Source organism: Hoplias malabaricus, chromosome 6, assembly GCF_029633855.1.
Source record: "Hoplias malabaricus isolate fHopMal1 chromosome 6, fHopMal1.hap1, whole genome shotgun sequence".
In the NCBI taxonomy this organism is placed as follows: domain Eukaryota; kingdom Metazoa; phylum Chordata; class Actinopteri; order Characiformes; family Erythrinidae; genus Hoplias; species Hoplias malabaricus.
In genome coordinates this window covers 41,986,029-42,002,521 of record NC_089805.1, presented here as the reverse complement: position 1 = coordinate 42,002,521, position 16,493 = coordinate 41,986,029, and the positions used below count along the sequence as shown (strand labels likewise).

Genomic DNA, 16,493 nt, shown 5'->3' with positions numbered 1-16,493 from the left:
TGTGAGGAGTGTGGTGTGTTCTCCCTGTGTCTGCGTGGGTTTCCTCCGGGTGACTGTCTGTGAGGAGTGTGGTGTGTTCTCCCTGTGTCTGCGTGGGTTTCCTCCGGGTGACTGTCTGTGAGGAGTGTGGTGTGTTCTCCCTGTGTCTGCGTGGGTTTCCTCCGGGTGACTGTCTGTGAGGAGTGTGGTGTGTTCTCCCTGTGTCTGTGTGGGTTTCCTCTGGGTGATCCGGTTTTCTCCCACAGTCCAAAAACACATTGGTAGGTGGATTGGCGACTCAAAAGTGTCCGTAGGTGTGAGTGTGTGTGTGTGTGTCTGTGTTGCACTGTGAAGGACTGGCGCCCCCTCCAGGGTGTATTCCCGCCTTGCACCCAGTGATTCCAGGTAGGCTCTGGACCCACCGTGACCCTGAACTGGATAAGGGTTACAGAGAATGAATGAATGGTTTATGGAAGCGGTGTTTGCAGTGGGGGTTTTAAGGCACAGTGTAAGGTTTGTCTGTTAAGGAGCTGAATGGCTTTAATAATCAGTTATGACATTTAGATAAAAGGGGAAACTGGGACCTGTTTTTTTTTTTTTTTGGGCCAAATACTGAACCCACATCCTTACACACTACTCAGGATCCTGCTTTATTTCATTTGCTCCATTAGTAAATTTCAAGCGTGTCAGATTGATTACATATTTGTTAATACGTTTAACCATTTAACCACCGAGTTTAATCAATGAACTACCAGCTGAATGTGTTTTTACACATTAATGATCGATTTGATGTGCATTAGCATACGGCGTGAAGTCTTGGAGTATCCTTTACCTTGACGTTTGTCGTCCTTTCAGTCTGTGTGCTGCGTTTCATTCGTTTACATCCTAATATATAAGAATATATTAAACAGGTTTAAACCAGTTCTAAACTCAAGGTTAATGTTATTTTACACTGGTGCTACACACTTACACTTGTCAGGACGAGGCAGGAGAATGTTGTCTCTGATTCTGACATGTATCTGAAGAGGAAACTGTGTTAAAGAACACATAAGGAATTGAAATTCAATTTAAATTGAATTATGGGTAATATATTAATAAATATATAGGAAAATTATTGTATTTTGATGATGACGGCTTTTAGGAGTCCGTTCTCCTCAGCCTTACTAATCTCTCTCTCTCTCTCTCCTCTCTCTCTCTCTCTCTCTTTCTCTCTTCTCTCTCTCTTTCTCTCTCCTCTCTTTCTTTCTCTCTCCTCTCTCTCTTTCTCTCTCCTCTCTTTCTTTCTCTCTCTCTCTTTCTCTCTCCTCTCTCTTTCTTTCTCTCTCTCTCTCTTTCTCTCTCCTCTCTTTCTTTCTCTCTCTCTCTCTTTCTCTCTCCTCTCTCTCTCTCTCTCTTTCTCTCTCTCTCTCTCTCTCTCTCTTTCTCTCTTCTCTCTCTCTTTCTCTCTCCTCTCTTTCTTTCTCTCTCCTCTCTCTCTTTCTCTCTTCTCTCTCTCTCTTTCTCTCTTCTCTCTCTCTTTCTCCTCTCTCTCCTCTCTCTTTCTCTCTCTCTCCCTCTCCCTCTCTCTCTCTCTCTCAGGCTCACCAGCATTGCCCAGGAGCATAGCCTACTTTGGCAGTTCTCAGGATGAAGATGAGCTGGAGGATGATGAGGAATACGAGGAGGAAAAGCCGCCCAGCGTGGCATCGACGTCGTGCCAGTCTACGCCTCGTAAAGGAAAGCCTCTGGGGAAACTGAACGGACAGGGTAAGTACTGTGCCTTTAACGCTGTTGTATGTAACTGAGCTCAGATGTGATGGGCTCACCTGCTATTGGACCTCATTCAGAACGCAGGCAGGGCTTCATTCCAGGCTGTGAGTAGCTGAGGGCTGAAATGAATGAGACTGTGGGTCCGTAGCTATAACCTGAAATCTATAGGTGCATTTTAATCTGATGCTCCGTTTGTTGTAACGTTTTGTCACAACATAAAAGGCAAGTGTTTTTGACGAAAGATGAAAAATAAAGGTTATGATGTGACAGTGATGAAATGTTAATGTGCTCTGATTGGACGGAATTTATATGAATTTGACGAATTGCAATATAGATGTAAACAGTTAGGCGTGCGTTAAAACAGGAGAGACTGATGTTTAATTACAGACTAAAGTGTGTGTGTGTGTGTGTTCGTTCTGCATGGAGACCAGGGGAAATTCATGTGGGAGTGACACAATACTTCCATCTTTCCACTCCAATTATCACTCAGTGAGAAAGGCGGTAACAAGGTGTTTATATATTCAACACACACACACACACACACACACCATTGTACATTCTACACCTGAGCACTGCTCATACATGCATGCACACTAAAGTGTGCTCTCTCGCTCTCTCTCTCTCTCTCTCTCTCGCTCTCTCTCTTTCGTGCTCGCTCTCTCTCTCTCTCTCTCTCTCTCGCGCGCTCTCTCTCTCTCCTATTTTATCCTCATTGTCTTCCCCCTCTCTCTCACCACCATCACTTCTTCACTCTTGCCTTGCTCCCTGTATCTCTCTTTCACACACACACACACTTGCATATGTACTGTAGTGTGTGTGTGTGTGGTGAATAGCCAGAGATGTTTGTTAATGAAATATCGTGTTAAAAACAAAACAGTGTGTCAGTGGTAAAGAAAGTTCTGATCTGACAGCTCTGTGTAATTGCACTGGGCGTGTTATCAGTGGCACGCTCTTCACTCTGCGTCTCGCTTAGTACCAATCAAAGCATCTCTCTCTCACACACACACACCTCGGTGTGTAGGTGTTTCTGCAGTAGATAAGAGAATTAGATCATTAGGTGATTCCTGTCTCTGAATCAGTTCTTTCTGTGTCATAAATATAACCAGTAAATTGTTTGTGGAATATAAATAGAGTATTTCTCTCTCTCTCTCTCTCTCTCTCTCTCTCTCTCTCTCACACACACACACACAATCCTTATTTCTCTCTCTCACTCTTTCTCTGAGATGCACACAGACATGCTGACAGTCATCTGATACGTGTGTGTGTGTGTGTGTTCGTTCTGAATCCAGGCCAAGGTTTAGAGTTCCCCCTCTAGACTTACACATTGGGTCAGTCATTCACGACTGAGTTCAGCTCTCCTTTGACAGCTCTTACAAAGCTGTGTGTGTGTGTGTGTTGGAGTGTCAGGTGATATATCATTGACAGCTAAATGGGAAATGTCATTTTCTATTCCTCATCCCCTAAAACTGCAGCTAGAAATCCCCTCCTCCTCTTCTCTGTATTTTGCTCCTTCTTTTCTCTGTCATTCTCTTCGTTTCGGTTTATCCCGGGTCTCCCCCTGCTCTTGTCTCTCCCCTTTTCTCCTCCCTCTGTGTTTCTCCCACTGTGGAGCCAGAGGCGAGCCCCTGTTTGTGCTGGCCCATGTCAAACCTGACACTTTAATGTGACGCACAGACACATCGTGAGTGTGTGTGTGTGTGTGTCTCACTCCCTCTCTCTCCCTCTCCCTCTTTCTCTTCCTCTCTCCAGGCGAGAGAGAGAAACCACAGTGCTCAGCTTTCATACCCTGTACCTCAAAGCTAGCGGCGTGTTTACATTTCTAAATTAAACACCCTTTATTGGGTTCAGGTCGCAGCGTCTGCTCCAGACGAGCGCCGGAGTTCAGCAGAGCTCACGTTGGGGCCTTTTCCCACACGCTCAGGCCTGTTGATATTAAAGCCCAGTAAAAATAAAGGCAGCCTGTCATAAATAAAGGCAGCGTGTTAATGAGTGTCACTCAGTGGCCTGATTTAAGGCCGGCGCTGGCTGTTCCAGGTCTGAGGCGTTTTCAGTTGGACTTCACCCTCACACTGCAGACGTCCTATTACACAGTTATGAACATATCCATTCATAACTCACTACTACCGTAAGGCCAGCATGTTGTTCACATAGTACATAGGCGAAGTGGGGGGTCGTGTACAGACTCTCTGATTGGTGCTCTCCGGGTGACTGTCTGTGAGGAGTGTGGTGTGTTCTCCCTGTGTCTGCGTGGGTTTCCTCCGGGTGACTGTCTGTGAGGAGTGTGGTGTGTTCTCCCTGTGTCTGCGTGGGTTTCCTCCGGGTGACTCTGTGAGGAGTGTGGTGTGTTCTCCCTGTGTCTGCGTGGGTTTCCTCCGGGTTACTGTCTGTGAGGAGTGTGGTGTGTTCTCCCTGTGTCTGCGTGGGTTTCCTCCGGGTGACTGTCTGTGAGGAGTGTGGTGTGTTCTCCCTGTGTCTGCGTGGGTTTCCTCCGGGTGACTCTGTGAGGAGTGTGGTGTGTTCTCCCTGTGTCTGCGTGGGTTTCCTCCGGGTTACTGTCTGTGAGGAGTGTGGTGTGTTCTCCCTGTGTCTGCGTGGGTTTCACCCAGCTGTAGGTTTATAATTTCAGAGGTTTTTTTTTTTCAATATAAAATGAGGTTCTGACAAAAGGGATAGTCACTTCAGGGTTGTGATTGTTTTGTGAATAAACAAAGCCTGCTCTTACACTGGTTGCGGTTCCTTTATAAACGTGGTTTGCTTGGTGATGCAGTTTAGTCCAGCGCTGCCTGCCCACGTGTTGCCCACCGGTGACATACCCCCAGCTGCACAATCGCTTTCAGTGTGAACCCACAGTTAGGGCTCAGACCACATCCCACGAGGCATCACCTGGGAACAAACCTGAGATGTCCCCATTATTTATTTATTTATTTAAATATATATATATATTTTTTTTTTTCTCCTTGGTTTCTTGTGCTGCTGCAGACTGTCAGTTCGGAAGGATGGAAGGAAAGGATCCCGACTGAAATGAGAGAGTGGGCAGTACAGGGAGAAGATGGAGAACCTGCAGTGCTTTGCTGTGATTTAGAGTGAGACTAATGTGGAACGGCCTGCGTTTAAAAACTGAGGTTTTACTTCAGCATTTTTCCAGACGTGATTTATCTCTCTGAGAACCAGAGGAACATTCTGTTCTTTAGAAGACTCCATTGCTGCTGTTTATTTTTCAAAAAAAATCAGACACACTCTCACCCTGTGTCCAAAATGGCTCCCTGTTCCCTATATTATTTACTACAAAGTGCACTATTCTAGGGAAGTGAATTCAGGAGGGCACTCAGTGATTTGGAACACAGCCTCATGTGGGTTTTTACCAAACAATGCTGTGGATTATGGGGTAATTTGATATCTACTGGTGTACATGGGTTGTACACTACATTTTGCAGTGCATTGTGGGATTGTTTGAGTGCACTGTGAAAATGAACACTAGTGTATGTGTTTGCTTCTCTGTCCCTGTGCAGTGTTCAACGGCCACACTAAGCTGATGAAGGAGAGGGAGAGCACGCCCAGGCCGAAGAGCCGAGAGACGCTGGTGAGGGAGCGGGCCGAGCGGGCGGAGGCTCGGAGGGAGCAGAGCCAGTGCGCCGCAGCCAGGACCCACACGGCCAACGGACACGGCCTCAGAGGAGCCGCCGAGGAACTACGCAAGCAGGTGAGGCTGTGATCTCGAAAACACTCCCTATGAGTGCAGGGGGGAGGTTATTGCTAGTGTTAGCTGTCCTGAATATGGAGGCTGGCATTAGTTAATCAGGAGCGAGCGCTGGAGGCGACTCCTTCCTCTTCTGTTCCTCTCAGAACCGAAATCAAGGCCCAGTGCGGCCTCCACAGCATCCCTCTGACTGCTGCAGACCGCTTAAATAAAGCAGCCCTGAACCAACACGGAAAAAACGGATCACCCAGCCGCTCTGGTCTTTCTCCTCTCTCTCTCTCTCTCTCTCTCTCTGTGTCTTTCTCTCTGTCTCCCTCTTTCGTTCTCTACCCCTTTCTCTCCCATTCTTTGCTTTTCTACCTGTGGTGAACCTGAACCGACTGGATGTGGGACCCTCCTGTGAGTGGTTCCTGTCAGTGGAGGATGATGAGTTTTTAAGTGGAGCACTGATGTCCCCATGTTTTTGAGGGGGGTTTGGTGTGTGGGCGGAGAGCACTGAGAGGGTTAAGTCTGTTGTTGTGCGTGTGGCTGCGTGTGTACATCCTATGAGCTGCAGATGTTCAGTGTTAAATCTTCCTGCCTTCTGCAGCTGGTCTATAGCAACACATGATGTCATACACACACACACACACACACACGCAGTTAAATACCATGTCAGAGAGACAGATCAACCTGAACTTGTTCTCTCACAAATCTCTCTCTCTCTCTCTCTCTGTGTGCACTTTTCCCTTTGTCTCTGTCTCTCACCTCACATTCTTTATCTCTCTTTCCCCTGTCTCCTTCTTGCCCCCCACCTCTACCCTTTGTCTGGACTCTCTCTCTCTTCCTCTCTTACTATTTTCTCCTTTCTCTCTGTCTTTCTCCACTTTCTCCCTCTTTCTCTCTTTTCCATCACTTTATTCTCAAGTCATCTTTCCTTCTTCTTTCTTAACTGTCCTGCTTCATCATTACAACTCAGTCCTCCTCTCTCTCTCTCTCTCTGCTGTAGTGGCAGTCTGAGAGTGCTTTGCTCTGCTGGGCACAGACTGGTGACAGGCAGGCAGAGGGGCTTCTGTCTTCTCTCGCTCTTGCTCTCTCCCTCTTCTTCTCTCTCCTCTCTCTCTCCCTCTCTTTCTCCCCCCTCTCTCTCCTCTCTCTCTCTCTCCCTCTTCTTCTCTCTCCTCTCTCTCTCCCCCTCTCTCTCTCTCTCTCCCTCTCTTTCTCCCCCCTCTCTCTCCTCTCTCTCTCTCTCCCTCTTCTTCTCTCTCCTCTCTCTCCCCCTCTCTCTCTCTCTCCCTCTCTTTCTCCCCCCTCTCTCTCCTCTCTCTCTCTCTCTCTCTCTCTCGCTCCGCCTCCTCTGGCAGACTAAAGCGTGGCAGGCGGAGTGGCTGTGCTCTCACGTGCGTGAAGCCTCAGGAGGTTTGCTGTGATGGAGTGAGTGAGCCTCTCAGTGGCTGGGTCTCTCACTGCATGCACACCGTCCGTCTGACTGCTGACTGCGCGCGAGAGCTCAGGCTTTTTCTGCTGAGTAGGATCGGCATTGTAGCACACACACTCACACACACACGGGGTTGCAGGCACGTAGCAGGGCTGCTGTAGGGAAAGCTTGTATCTCCAGAGTGGGAGGGAGCTTCACAGGACACGGAGAAAGTGCTCCTCAATCCTGTTGATATGTTTTTACTCCATCCACATCTATTATAAAGACCATATTAATAAATAAAACTGATGGTCAGGCCCCATCCACAGGAGTCCAGACGGTTCTGAAAACACTGTTTTAGCTGAGTTTTGAAACATGAACTGGACGTGAATAATGCAGTTGTTTGGAGACACAGACGCTATGCGCAGGTCTGTTTCTGTCTTTATTAATACACACAGCGAGCCACAAATTCTGTCTGAGCTGTGCTTTGAGGATTGACTGTGTTTTCACAGCGGAGTTTCACTTTGTTACGTGGCAGTTTGGGGGCGCCAGAGTGCACTAAAGCCACTACATTTAAACCTACCTCTCAGGAGGGACGGATCTTACAGACACCGTTGAAATGCAAACAAACAAGAAACAAACAACCAACAAGAACGATCTTGCTGGTGGAGGAGTGGCTGAGGGGCGGTGGGCTCAGAGGGCCTTGTACACAGCTCTTTCGCCTCAAGCAGTGTACTCACAGTCCTTGACTTCAGCTCCTGCTGCTACACTCGCTGCTCTCTGGAGTGAATCTGTTGAATACATAAATATGATTCATGTCTCGTTATAATTCAATTCAGTTTGAAAAATCAAGTTTGGAACCGTTCAGAAGGTTTCCACTTCTTTATTTGTCGAGATGATGAAGCTCCAGAAAGGTCCCAGAGCCTCAAATAAAGCAATATTACACAGTGGAGATAGATGAGTCATTGCAGTGTTGTTGTTTTTTTGTTGTTGTTATTAAAGTAAAGTAAGTAAATAGAAAATAGAAGTGTGCTCCATGTCTGTGTTTTCTGGGGCTGTGTTCAGCGTGGCATGCATTGGCTAATTTACTCTGCTGCTCACAATCTCAGCAGGACAGCTCAGAGTTCAGCAACATTTACACACGTGTATCATCTGAACCGTGAACAGCGGATAAGCCATGACTAGCTGTTTTTAATTTTTCTTTTTTAAGGTCTTTGTTTTTCTTTATTTTTGCTTTTAAACACATTGTGTGAAAGCTTCATGGAGTCACCTCAGAGTCACCTTACGCCTGCCATGCCACCTGCAGAGAGCATCCATCACCCTCGCCCTGGGGCTCCAGCACTGACACACTCTCTCTCTCTCCCCTCTCTCGCTCTCTCTCTCTCAAGAGGGGAAACGAGTGATGAAGGCGATCACGTTTCGCTCACCCCCCTTATCTCTTAATAGCCTCTCTTTGTGTTTGGCTCCACCTGTGATGGGAATACAATACAGCGTCCTGCTCCGGAGGCCCACTCCAGTCCGTCCTCTGGCTCTGCCCGCTGACGTATCACCACAGCACTGGCACACTTCACTGAACACGGCCTCCAGTGCTGAAGGAATACACAATGTCTCACTCATTAACACTCTTGCGGACGCACTGTATTTCCCGAGAGAGTCCGAGGTGGATCACGAGGAGGGGACACGCCACCAGCTGCCATCATAATCCTGAACACCCACTTTTACCAAAACCCACCCAACGGTCCCTTTCTGGCTGAGAGGTGGGTCAAACAGGGCATGGCGCTGGCTTGGGTTTGGATGCCCCTGCAGTGGGCAAGATCTGAGAGGAAGCCAGGGACAAAACTGTAGTCCGTGGTGTGTAGAATATACACACGCACTGCCCCCCGACCCATGTCCTAAGCAGCCCGAGTCATCGGTCAAAAGACCTGTCAGCGGCGACTGAGTCTGCACGTCACTTTTAGAGACGAGAGTAGAGCCGGGACTTTTTAAATTGATTTGAATTGTATTTATTTATAAACAGAGATAGTTTGAAACTATTGCAGTTGAAATAGCAATAAAAACACGCAACATGACGCAAGCTTTTTATCGTCATCGCACAGCAGACGCCGTCTGAAAGTGAGGGTCGGCAAGTGTCTCCACTGTGTAGCACTCCTCCTCGAGCTTCAGCTGTAAACTAGCGATTCAGCGATTCTAACCCTGAGGGGCCGTTTTGGCAACATTCTCCAGTGTGAAAAAGTCTGGAAGTCTGTAACATTATACCCTCAGTGTTGCTGCAAATAAAACTGAGCCTGGAAAACAAAGTGGATTAGAGGAGACAGTGGTCCTGTCTGTGAGGGGGACGGCTCAGCGAGGGTCCAAGTGTAACCCAAGCCTCATCTGCAGTGCTCTGAAGCCAGCAGGAGGTCTCAGATCTGCAGCCTTTTATTTGAAGCATAAAAGCAGAATTACGGAGCTTAAGGAAACCGTACCGTGTAAAAGTGATTTTTATGTGCTGGGATAAGAGTGTTGGCCAGAAACTATATTCCAGAGTGATTTTAAAACAATCAGTAGTTGGCATTGAGTACAGAGTCACCGTGTCTTTGTTTTTCTTCTCTCTCTGTCCTTCTCCTATTCTCTTTGTGCCGCTAGTTTGGATTTTTGTTTGCGGTGAGAATGTTTTGACTATCACTGAGGTACCTCACTGATGGTTTAAAGGGCCCATAACCTACATTTCCTTTCATTTCCCTTGAATAACTGTGGCCCGAAATGGTACGACACTTCAAGAGCCTGAGACGTCACCAGAACACAAATAAAAAGGAGCAATTCCTCACTCTCCTGTCGTATGAAGCTGAATTCAGCTTTGTTTTTGGCAGATTTCTGCTTTAACTTTCCAGTTCCACCTTAAAAGCTGCAATAACCTCAGCTATAGAATGCAGTTGTTTCCCCATTTAAGGTGGAACTAGATATTTACGAACTAACCACAAAGATGTCAGCATTCTCCTAGCGATGTTTTATACCTTTCCATGAAGTGAAGGATCAGAATGCATTGAAACTACATGAGGTTTAACAGCTTCTTACCAGTGATTCACAAGGCATTCATAACTGTTTTAAAGGTGCCTATGAGACATCTCCATTTCAAGGGCCATGCAGCCCTAGCCCTTCGCTTTAACCCTCTATCTCAAGACGAGAGCCAAGGCCAAACAAAATGGTGGGGCTGAGTGGTAAATGGGTATCAAACACCCAGCTCCTCCCGGGGTATCTTCCACCAGCTGCAAGGGAGTTTTTCCTTGCCACTGTCGCCTTCAGCTTGCTCGCACGGGGCTTTCAGATCCACGTTATCTCTCTGTAAAGTGCTATATAAATATAATCTGATTGATTTGAATGGTTATATAACTCAACACCCTGAGCTAGGTTTTGTATAAATATGATGTGTCTACACTGTGAAAGACTGGCGCCCTCTCCAGGGTGTGCTCCTGCCTTGCGCACAGTGATTCCGGGTAGACTCCGGACCCTCCGTGACCGGTGAACTGGATAAGCGCTTACAGAGAATGAATGAATGAAGTGTCTACAGTGAGAGTGATTAATTTTCCCTCTCTCCTCTCCTTTTTCTTCAGGTCTCCAAAATGAACGGCCTTTCACGACTGTCCCACACTGGCGCTCACACGGCGACTGCCAAAAAGCAGAAGGATTCCCGACTGCCGTCCAGAACTGTGAAGTACACGGCCACCGTGACCAAGGGCCACGTCACATACACCAAAGCGAAAGGAGAACTGGTTAAGAAAGCCAAACTCAACCACAGCAGGCACTCTTCTGCTTCTGCTGCTGCTGTGGGCGGCGCCCATAAAGCCCCCAGCATCAGCCAGCAGCAACCAACCAGCAACGGCCACGCCCCCCAGCCCCCCAACTCAGGAAAAGCCCAAAGTAGCAATGCAAAAACCCGCAAACAGGTGCTATTATCCAACGGCGTCCACAGCGAGGCCAGCAGCCGCTTCAGCTGGCGGCTAAACGGACGTCACGGCGTCAAGCACGAGGAGGACGAAGTGCAGCAGGGGAGACCCAACCTTCGCAACTCTAAACGCAGGATGGACACGGCTGTCGACGTTGTCTCGGAGCCTGAGGCTGCGTCCAAGGCTCCGGCCTCTGAAGCTAAGAAAGCGAAACTGCAGCCTGGACCACCTCTGGTAGAAACACGCAGCAAAAAAGCTGCTCTGGGCCAGGACAAAGCCTCTAATGCCCTCACTAACGGACACAGCATCACAGAAACAGCCGCTTCGCCCACTCAGAAAATGGGTCCTCCTCCTCCTGCCCCTCCTCCTGCTTCCCCAGCAGCCCCCAGCTCCCCCGCAGCCCACCAGAACCCCGCCAACCCCGAGCCGGCCCGGCAGCGGCCCAAACGAGCCTCGGCCGGCAGACTGATGTTTCTCAGACAAGCACAGCAGAGGGCCCAGACCAGCATGGCCTTCAGCCGCTACGCTAACACTACCTCAAACAGCAGGCCCTCCAAACCGGCAGAGCCCCTGGCCCCACCTCAGTTCCAGCAGCGAATGGACAAGGAGAAAGAGAGGGAGAAGGAGAGAGAACGAGAGAGGGAAAGGAGCAGAGCTGGATTCGCAGCCCTTCCGGAGGTTCCTGTCTTAAGGCCCAACTCCCGGGAGTTTCAGGACCCTCTTCTGTACCTGGACTCGGTTCGAGAGCGGGTGGAGTCCTGCGGGTTGTGCAGGGTCCTGCCGCCCCCCGACTGGCGGCCTGAGTGCAAACTGAATGACGAAATGCGCTTTGTCACTCAGGTGCAGCACATCCACAAGCTGGGCCGCCGCTGGGGGCAGAATGTACAGAAACTTGCCTGCATCAAGAAGCACCTCAAATCTCAGGGCATCTCCATGGAGGACCCCCCAGTCATTGGTGAGTCAGCTTAGCTCTAACTGGTGTGTGGTAAAATACAATGAAAATGCGTTCAGCGCCTGTTCCTTTAAACGATAACGAGCCGCTCGCTGTTCACCCTGACCCTGAGCACACAGCAGTGAGGAGCAGAAGGTTCAGTCTGTTTTGCTCTGTTGAACCTTTCCTTTGCGCCCTCACACACACACGGGTCCAGTACTGTGACTGCAGAGGCTGCTGACCCAGTCCTTTCCATCAGCAGCGTGCCTCCGCAGTGCCGTTTGTTTGTAAGTGAATTAGATTCGCTCCAGATGAAGTCAGAACAACAGTTGCGCAGCACAAATAGAGGTTAAACGCATCTGCGAAATCGCAAATGACATACTGGTTCTGCTACGGTAACGACGAGCAGCGAGTCATGTGACTCTACCAACCCCGATAAGGATGCATGTTAAGATGTAAGCCTGCTGTCAGCCCAGGTTAGGAAACGGTAGCTCACCTAAATTGCCTGTCTCTGTGGATTTGCCAGGGGCACGGCTGAGCGTTTATGGCCTTCAGAAGCCGTCCCTGGCCTTTGGTTTTCATCAGCACACACTGTTGAGTCTGAAGGTCCAGGTTATGTGGTTGGAATAAATGTTTACTGAGATACTGAGAATGCAGCTGCAGCGCTGGAGTGGTTCCAGCCGTGGAGTGAACTCCGAACGTTGACCCGTATCCAAACCCTCCCTGTTCTTTCTTTTTTTCTCCTCCCGAATCATGTTTTTCCTGTTATTCTTGTGGTTTAAAGCTGATAAAGATGATGCGCTGTGTTGTTGTTGCATTTACAGAAATAATGAAGTGTGAAGCCATCAATATCCAATCTGCACTTCAAATGTGTTTTCCTTGCAGTGGTTTACAGAGTGTTATTGGCTCATAAACAAGAAAACACTCACTCATATCATAAATCTCTCGCTCTCGCTCTCTCTCTCTCTCTCTCTCCCCCTCTCTCTCTCTCGCTCTCTCTCTTTCTCTCTCGCTCTCCCCCTCTCGCTCTCCCCCTCTCTCGCTCTCTCACTCTCTTTCTCTCTCTCTCTCTTGCTCTTGCTCTCTCTCGCTCTTGCTCTCTCTCGCTCTTGCTCTCTCTTGCTCTCTTGCTCTCTCGCTTTCTCTCTCGCTCTCTCTCACTCTCTTGCTCTCTCGCTTTCTCTCTCGCTCTTGCTCTCTCTTTCTCTCTCTCTCTCTCTCTCTCCCACTCTCGCTCTCTCTCTCTCTCTCTCTCCCCCTCACTCTCGCTCTCTCTCTCTCTCTGCAGGCGGTTGTGAGCTCGATTTAGCACGGTTCTCTGAGCTGGTCAGTGATATGGGAGGAATGCAGCAGGTGATGGATCTGAAGAAGTGGAGCCGGTTGGCGGATCTTCTTCGGATTCCCCGCTCGGCACAGGAGCGTCTGGCCAAGCTTCAGGAGGCGTACCTGCAGTACCTGCTGAGCTACGACCAGCTGAGCCGCGATGAGCACCGGCAGCTGGAGCAGGAGGTGCTGGAGGAAAAGGAGAAGCTGGAGCGGCGGCGCGGGCCCCTGGAGGGTCACTCCGAGAACGCCCAGCGCACGCTGACACTGCCCCGCTACGAGCCCAAAAACGGCCTCACCGGACTGGGCCTCAGAAACGGCTTTCACAGCCCAGAGCCGGACACACCGCCGCCGGCCGGCCGCAGAAGACTCTTCACTCAGGAAAAAAAAACAGAAAGCCACCAAGCAGAGGAGGAAGAGGAGGGTAAAGGGGTTCTCAGTGACCAGCACAAGTGTATATACAAGGTGAGACAGGGCTGAGGCTTTGGTTTGAGATCTCAATGTGTGAGCACACCAGGGATGTTTGAGAGGTCAGGCACCGGCATGTGTGACCACACACACTTCCCCAGAAACCAAATGTCGCTTTTCCACTGCATGGTACCTACACTAGGGAAAATGCTTCTCTGCGTTTGACTCGTCGGTGCTAGTGAACACACGCTAGTGAGCAATTCTTCACAAACACTAGTGGCAGTGAACACACACACAACTGGAGCAGAGGGCTGCCCGGGGAGCAGTTTGGGGGTTAGGCGCCTTGCTCAAGGGCACTTCAGCCGTGAATGAATAACTCTTTGCCGGTCCCCGTAATTGAACCAGCGATCCTCCGGCCTCAAGCTCGCTTCTCTAACCTCAAGGCCACGGCTGCCACTGACAACTCTTCTCCTTTATATGGTGATGGTGATGATTGTTCTCGTTATATGGCCACACGGTGGTGCAGCAGGTAGTGTTGCAGTCACACAGCTCCAGGGGCCTGGAGGTTGTGGGTTCGATTCCCGCTCCGGGTGACTGTCTGTGAAGAGTGTGGTGTATTCTCCCTGTGTCTGTGTGGGTTTCCTCTGGGTCACTGTCTGTGAGGAGTCTGGTGTGTTCTCCCTGTGTCTGTGAGGGTTTCCTCCGGGTGACTGTCTGTGAGGACTGTGGTGTGTTCTCCCTGTGTCTGTGAGGGTTTCCTCCGGGTGACTGTCTGTGAGGACTGTGGTGTGTTCTCTCTGTGTCTGCGTGGGTTTCCTCCGGGTGACTGTCTGTGAGGAGTGTGGTGTGTTCTCCCTGTGTCTGCGTGGGTTTCCTCCGGGTGCTCCCGTTTCCTCCCACAGTCCAAAAACACACGTTGGTAGGTGGTGACTCAGAAGTGTCCATAGGTGTCTGTGTTGCCCTGTGAAGGAGTGGCGCCCCCTCCAGGGTGTATTCCCGCCTTGCGCCCACTGATTCCAGGTAGGCTCTGGACCCACGGCGACCCTGAACTGGATAAGGGTTACAGATAATGAATGAATGTTCTCGTTATAGGGCCGTTTGTTTCTGTTGTGATTTACCAAGCTGAATTACTCAGTGCTGCTTTGCCAGGTGTTACCGTTATCATGGTATGGTTGGATGGATGGGGTCCTATGAATTGTTGTGATAGGTGGATCATGTCCCAATCAATTAAATGCATTTCTATAGCGGATTTCACAACAGAAAGTCCTCACAAAGCAGCTTTACAGAGATCCGGGTGCAAGCCAAGTGCAACAGTGGCGAGGATACATTCCCCCAAGCTGATGCTCTTAATGAATTATAGGTAATGTGAAGGAACCATTGATGTAATGAAGGTGTATTAGGAAGCAGGAGGTGCTCAGTGATTCTGTGGAGGGAAAAGTAGGTGTTAGGTGTAGATTTAAAGATTGAGAATGTGTCTGAGACCTGAACAGTAACAGGAAGGCGATGTGAGAAAAGACTCTTCCTTTTGCATTGTTATTTTTTCTGTACTGAGGAACTAAGAGTAGACGAAGTACCGCCGGCCTGAACCGTTTAGAGAGACGTGCTTCGTAGTCAACGTGAACTTCCATGGGTACGCAGTGTATTACCAGATTTTCTAGCTCTTGTGCGCGCTATGGCTGAGCTGAACTGGAGCTTGTGTAATGCCTTGCTTGAGCTCCCTGCTGGGAGTGCATTGCAGTGATCAAGACTTGAGGTAGCAGATGCATGCACTAGCATCTTTATCTCTCGGTCATCCTGTGTTAAGATGTCAAACCACACATTGCTTGCATAGGCTCTGTAGGTTAACACAGGGTTGCCTTGTTGGCAAAGGTGTAAACAGAAATAACCAGCAGCCGAAACAACATTCAGTGTGAGTTTGAGGCAAGCGGACCACAAGCTATTTCCACAAAGACCTGTGTTCTCCCTGTGTCTGTGTGGGTTTCCTCCGGGTGACTGTCTGTGAGGACTGTGGTGTGTTCTCTCTGTGTCTGCGTGGGTTTCCTCCGGGTGACTGTCTGTGAGGACTGTGGTGTGTTCTCCCTGTGTCCGTGTGGGTTTCCTCCGGGTGACTGTGTGTGAGGAGTGTGGTGTGTTCTCCCTGTGTCTGTGTGGGTTTCCTCCGGGTGACTGTCTGTGAGGACTGTGGTGTGTTCTCCCTGTGTCTGTGTGGGTTTCCTCTGGGTGACTGTCTGTGAGGAGTGTGGTGTGTTCTCCCTGTGTCTGCGTGGGTTTCCTCCGGGTGACTGTCTGTGAGGAGTGTAGTGTGTTCTCCCTGTGTCCGCGTGGGTTTCCTCCGGGTGACTGACTGTGAGGATTGTGGTGTGTTCTCCCTGTGTCCGCGTGGGTTTCCTCCGGGTGCTCTGGTTTCCTCCCACAATCCAAAAAAAACACACATTGGTAGGTGGATTGGTTACTCCAAAGTGTACGTAGGTGTGAGTGTGTGTTGCCCTGTGAAGGACTGGCGCCCCCTCCAGGGTGTATTCCTGCCTTGCGCCCAGTGATTCCAGGTAGGCTCTGGACCCACCGCGACCCTGAATTGAATAAGGGTTACAGATAATGAATGAATGAAGAGTGTAGTTTGAAGTTCCTCCCTGTTACTAATGCACTGCCAGTATTTCGCTTCTGGAGCTGAGAACTGGGTCAGAGGGATCACTTCCCCGTAGCGGATGATTGGTTCACTGACCGTTCCGAGGCTGCTTCTGTTGCTGGAAATGTGTCAGTGGGTCTGAAAAGGCTGTTGATTCACTCCTCCACTCTGCTGTGTTGACTGGAGCCTGCGCTCGTGCCATTTCCTCAGGTACTAAAGCGCTTGGTGAACGTAGGAAGGACCCGCTGCTGAGCTGCCAAAGCATGTGCCAAAACTAAGCCTGATGACTGTGTTCTCTCCTACACACACACGGACGCGCTGAGGGAATTGGGGCAGCAGTCTGAAACGGTTCAGAGTGAGAACAGGGACTTGTTATGACAACCTCATCCTATGTCTGCCGAGCCTTTTTGGTGTCGGTAGGCTTTTGGTTTTTCGAGGTGTGATGTTGCGGATTTCACGCT

General features: G+C 49.6%; 1 protein-coding gene across 2 annotated transcripts in view; it reads left to right on the top strand.

Annotated features, from left to right (window-relative positions):
- The window catches only part of jarid2b (jumonji and AT-rich interaction domain containing 2b), a 145,969-nt gene that overhangs the window by 114,762 nt on the left and 14,714 nt on the right, over positions 1 to 16,493 (top strand). For both annotated transcript variants that reach the window (XM_066673810.1, XM_066673811.1), the window contains exons 5-8: positions 1,558 to 1,725; positions 5,238 to 5,428; positions 10,412 to 11,699; positions 12,964 to 13,463. In XM_066673810.1, coding sequence (XP_066529907.1) covers positions 1,558 to 1,725; positions 5,238 to 5,428; positions 10,412 to 11,699; positions 12,964 to 13,463 — 2,147 coding nt within the window. The remainder of the gene's footprint in view (positions 1 to 1,557; positions 1,726 to 5,237; positions 5,429 to 10,411; positions 11,700 to 12,963; positions 13,464 to 16,493) is intronic.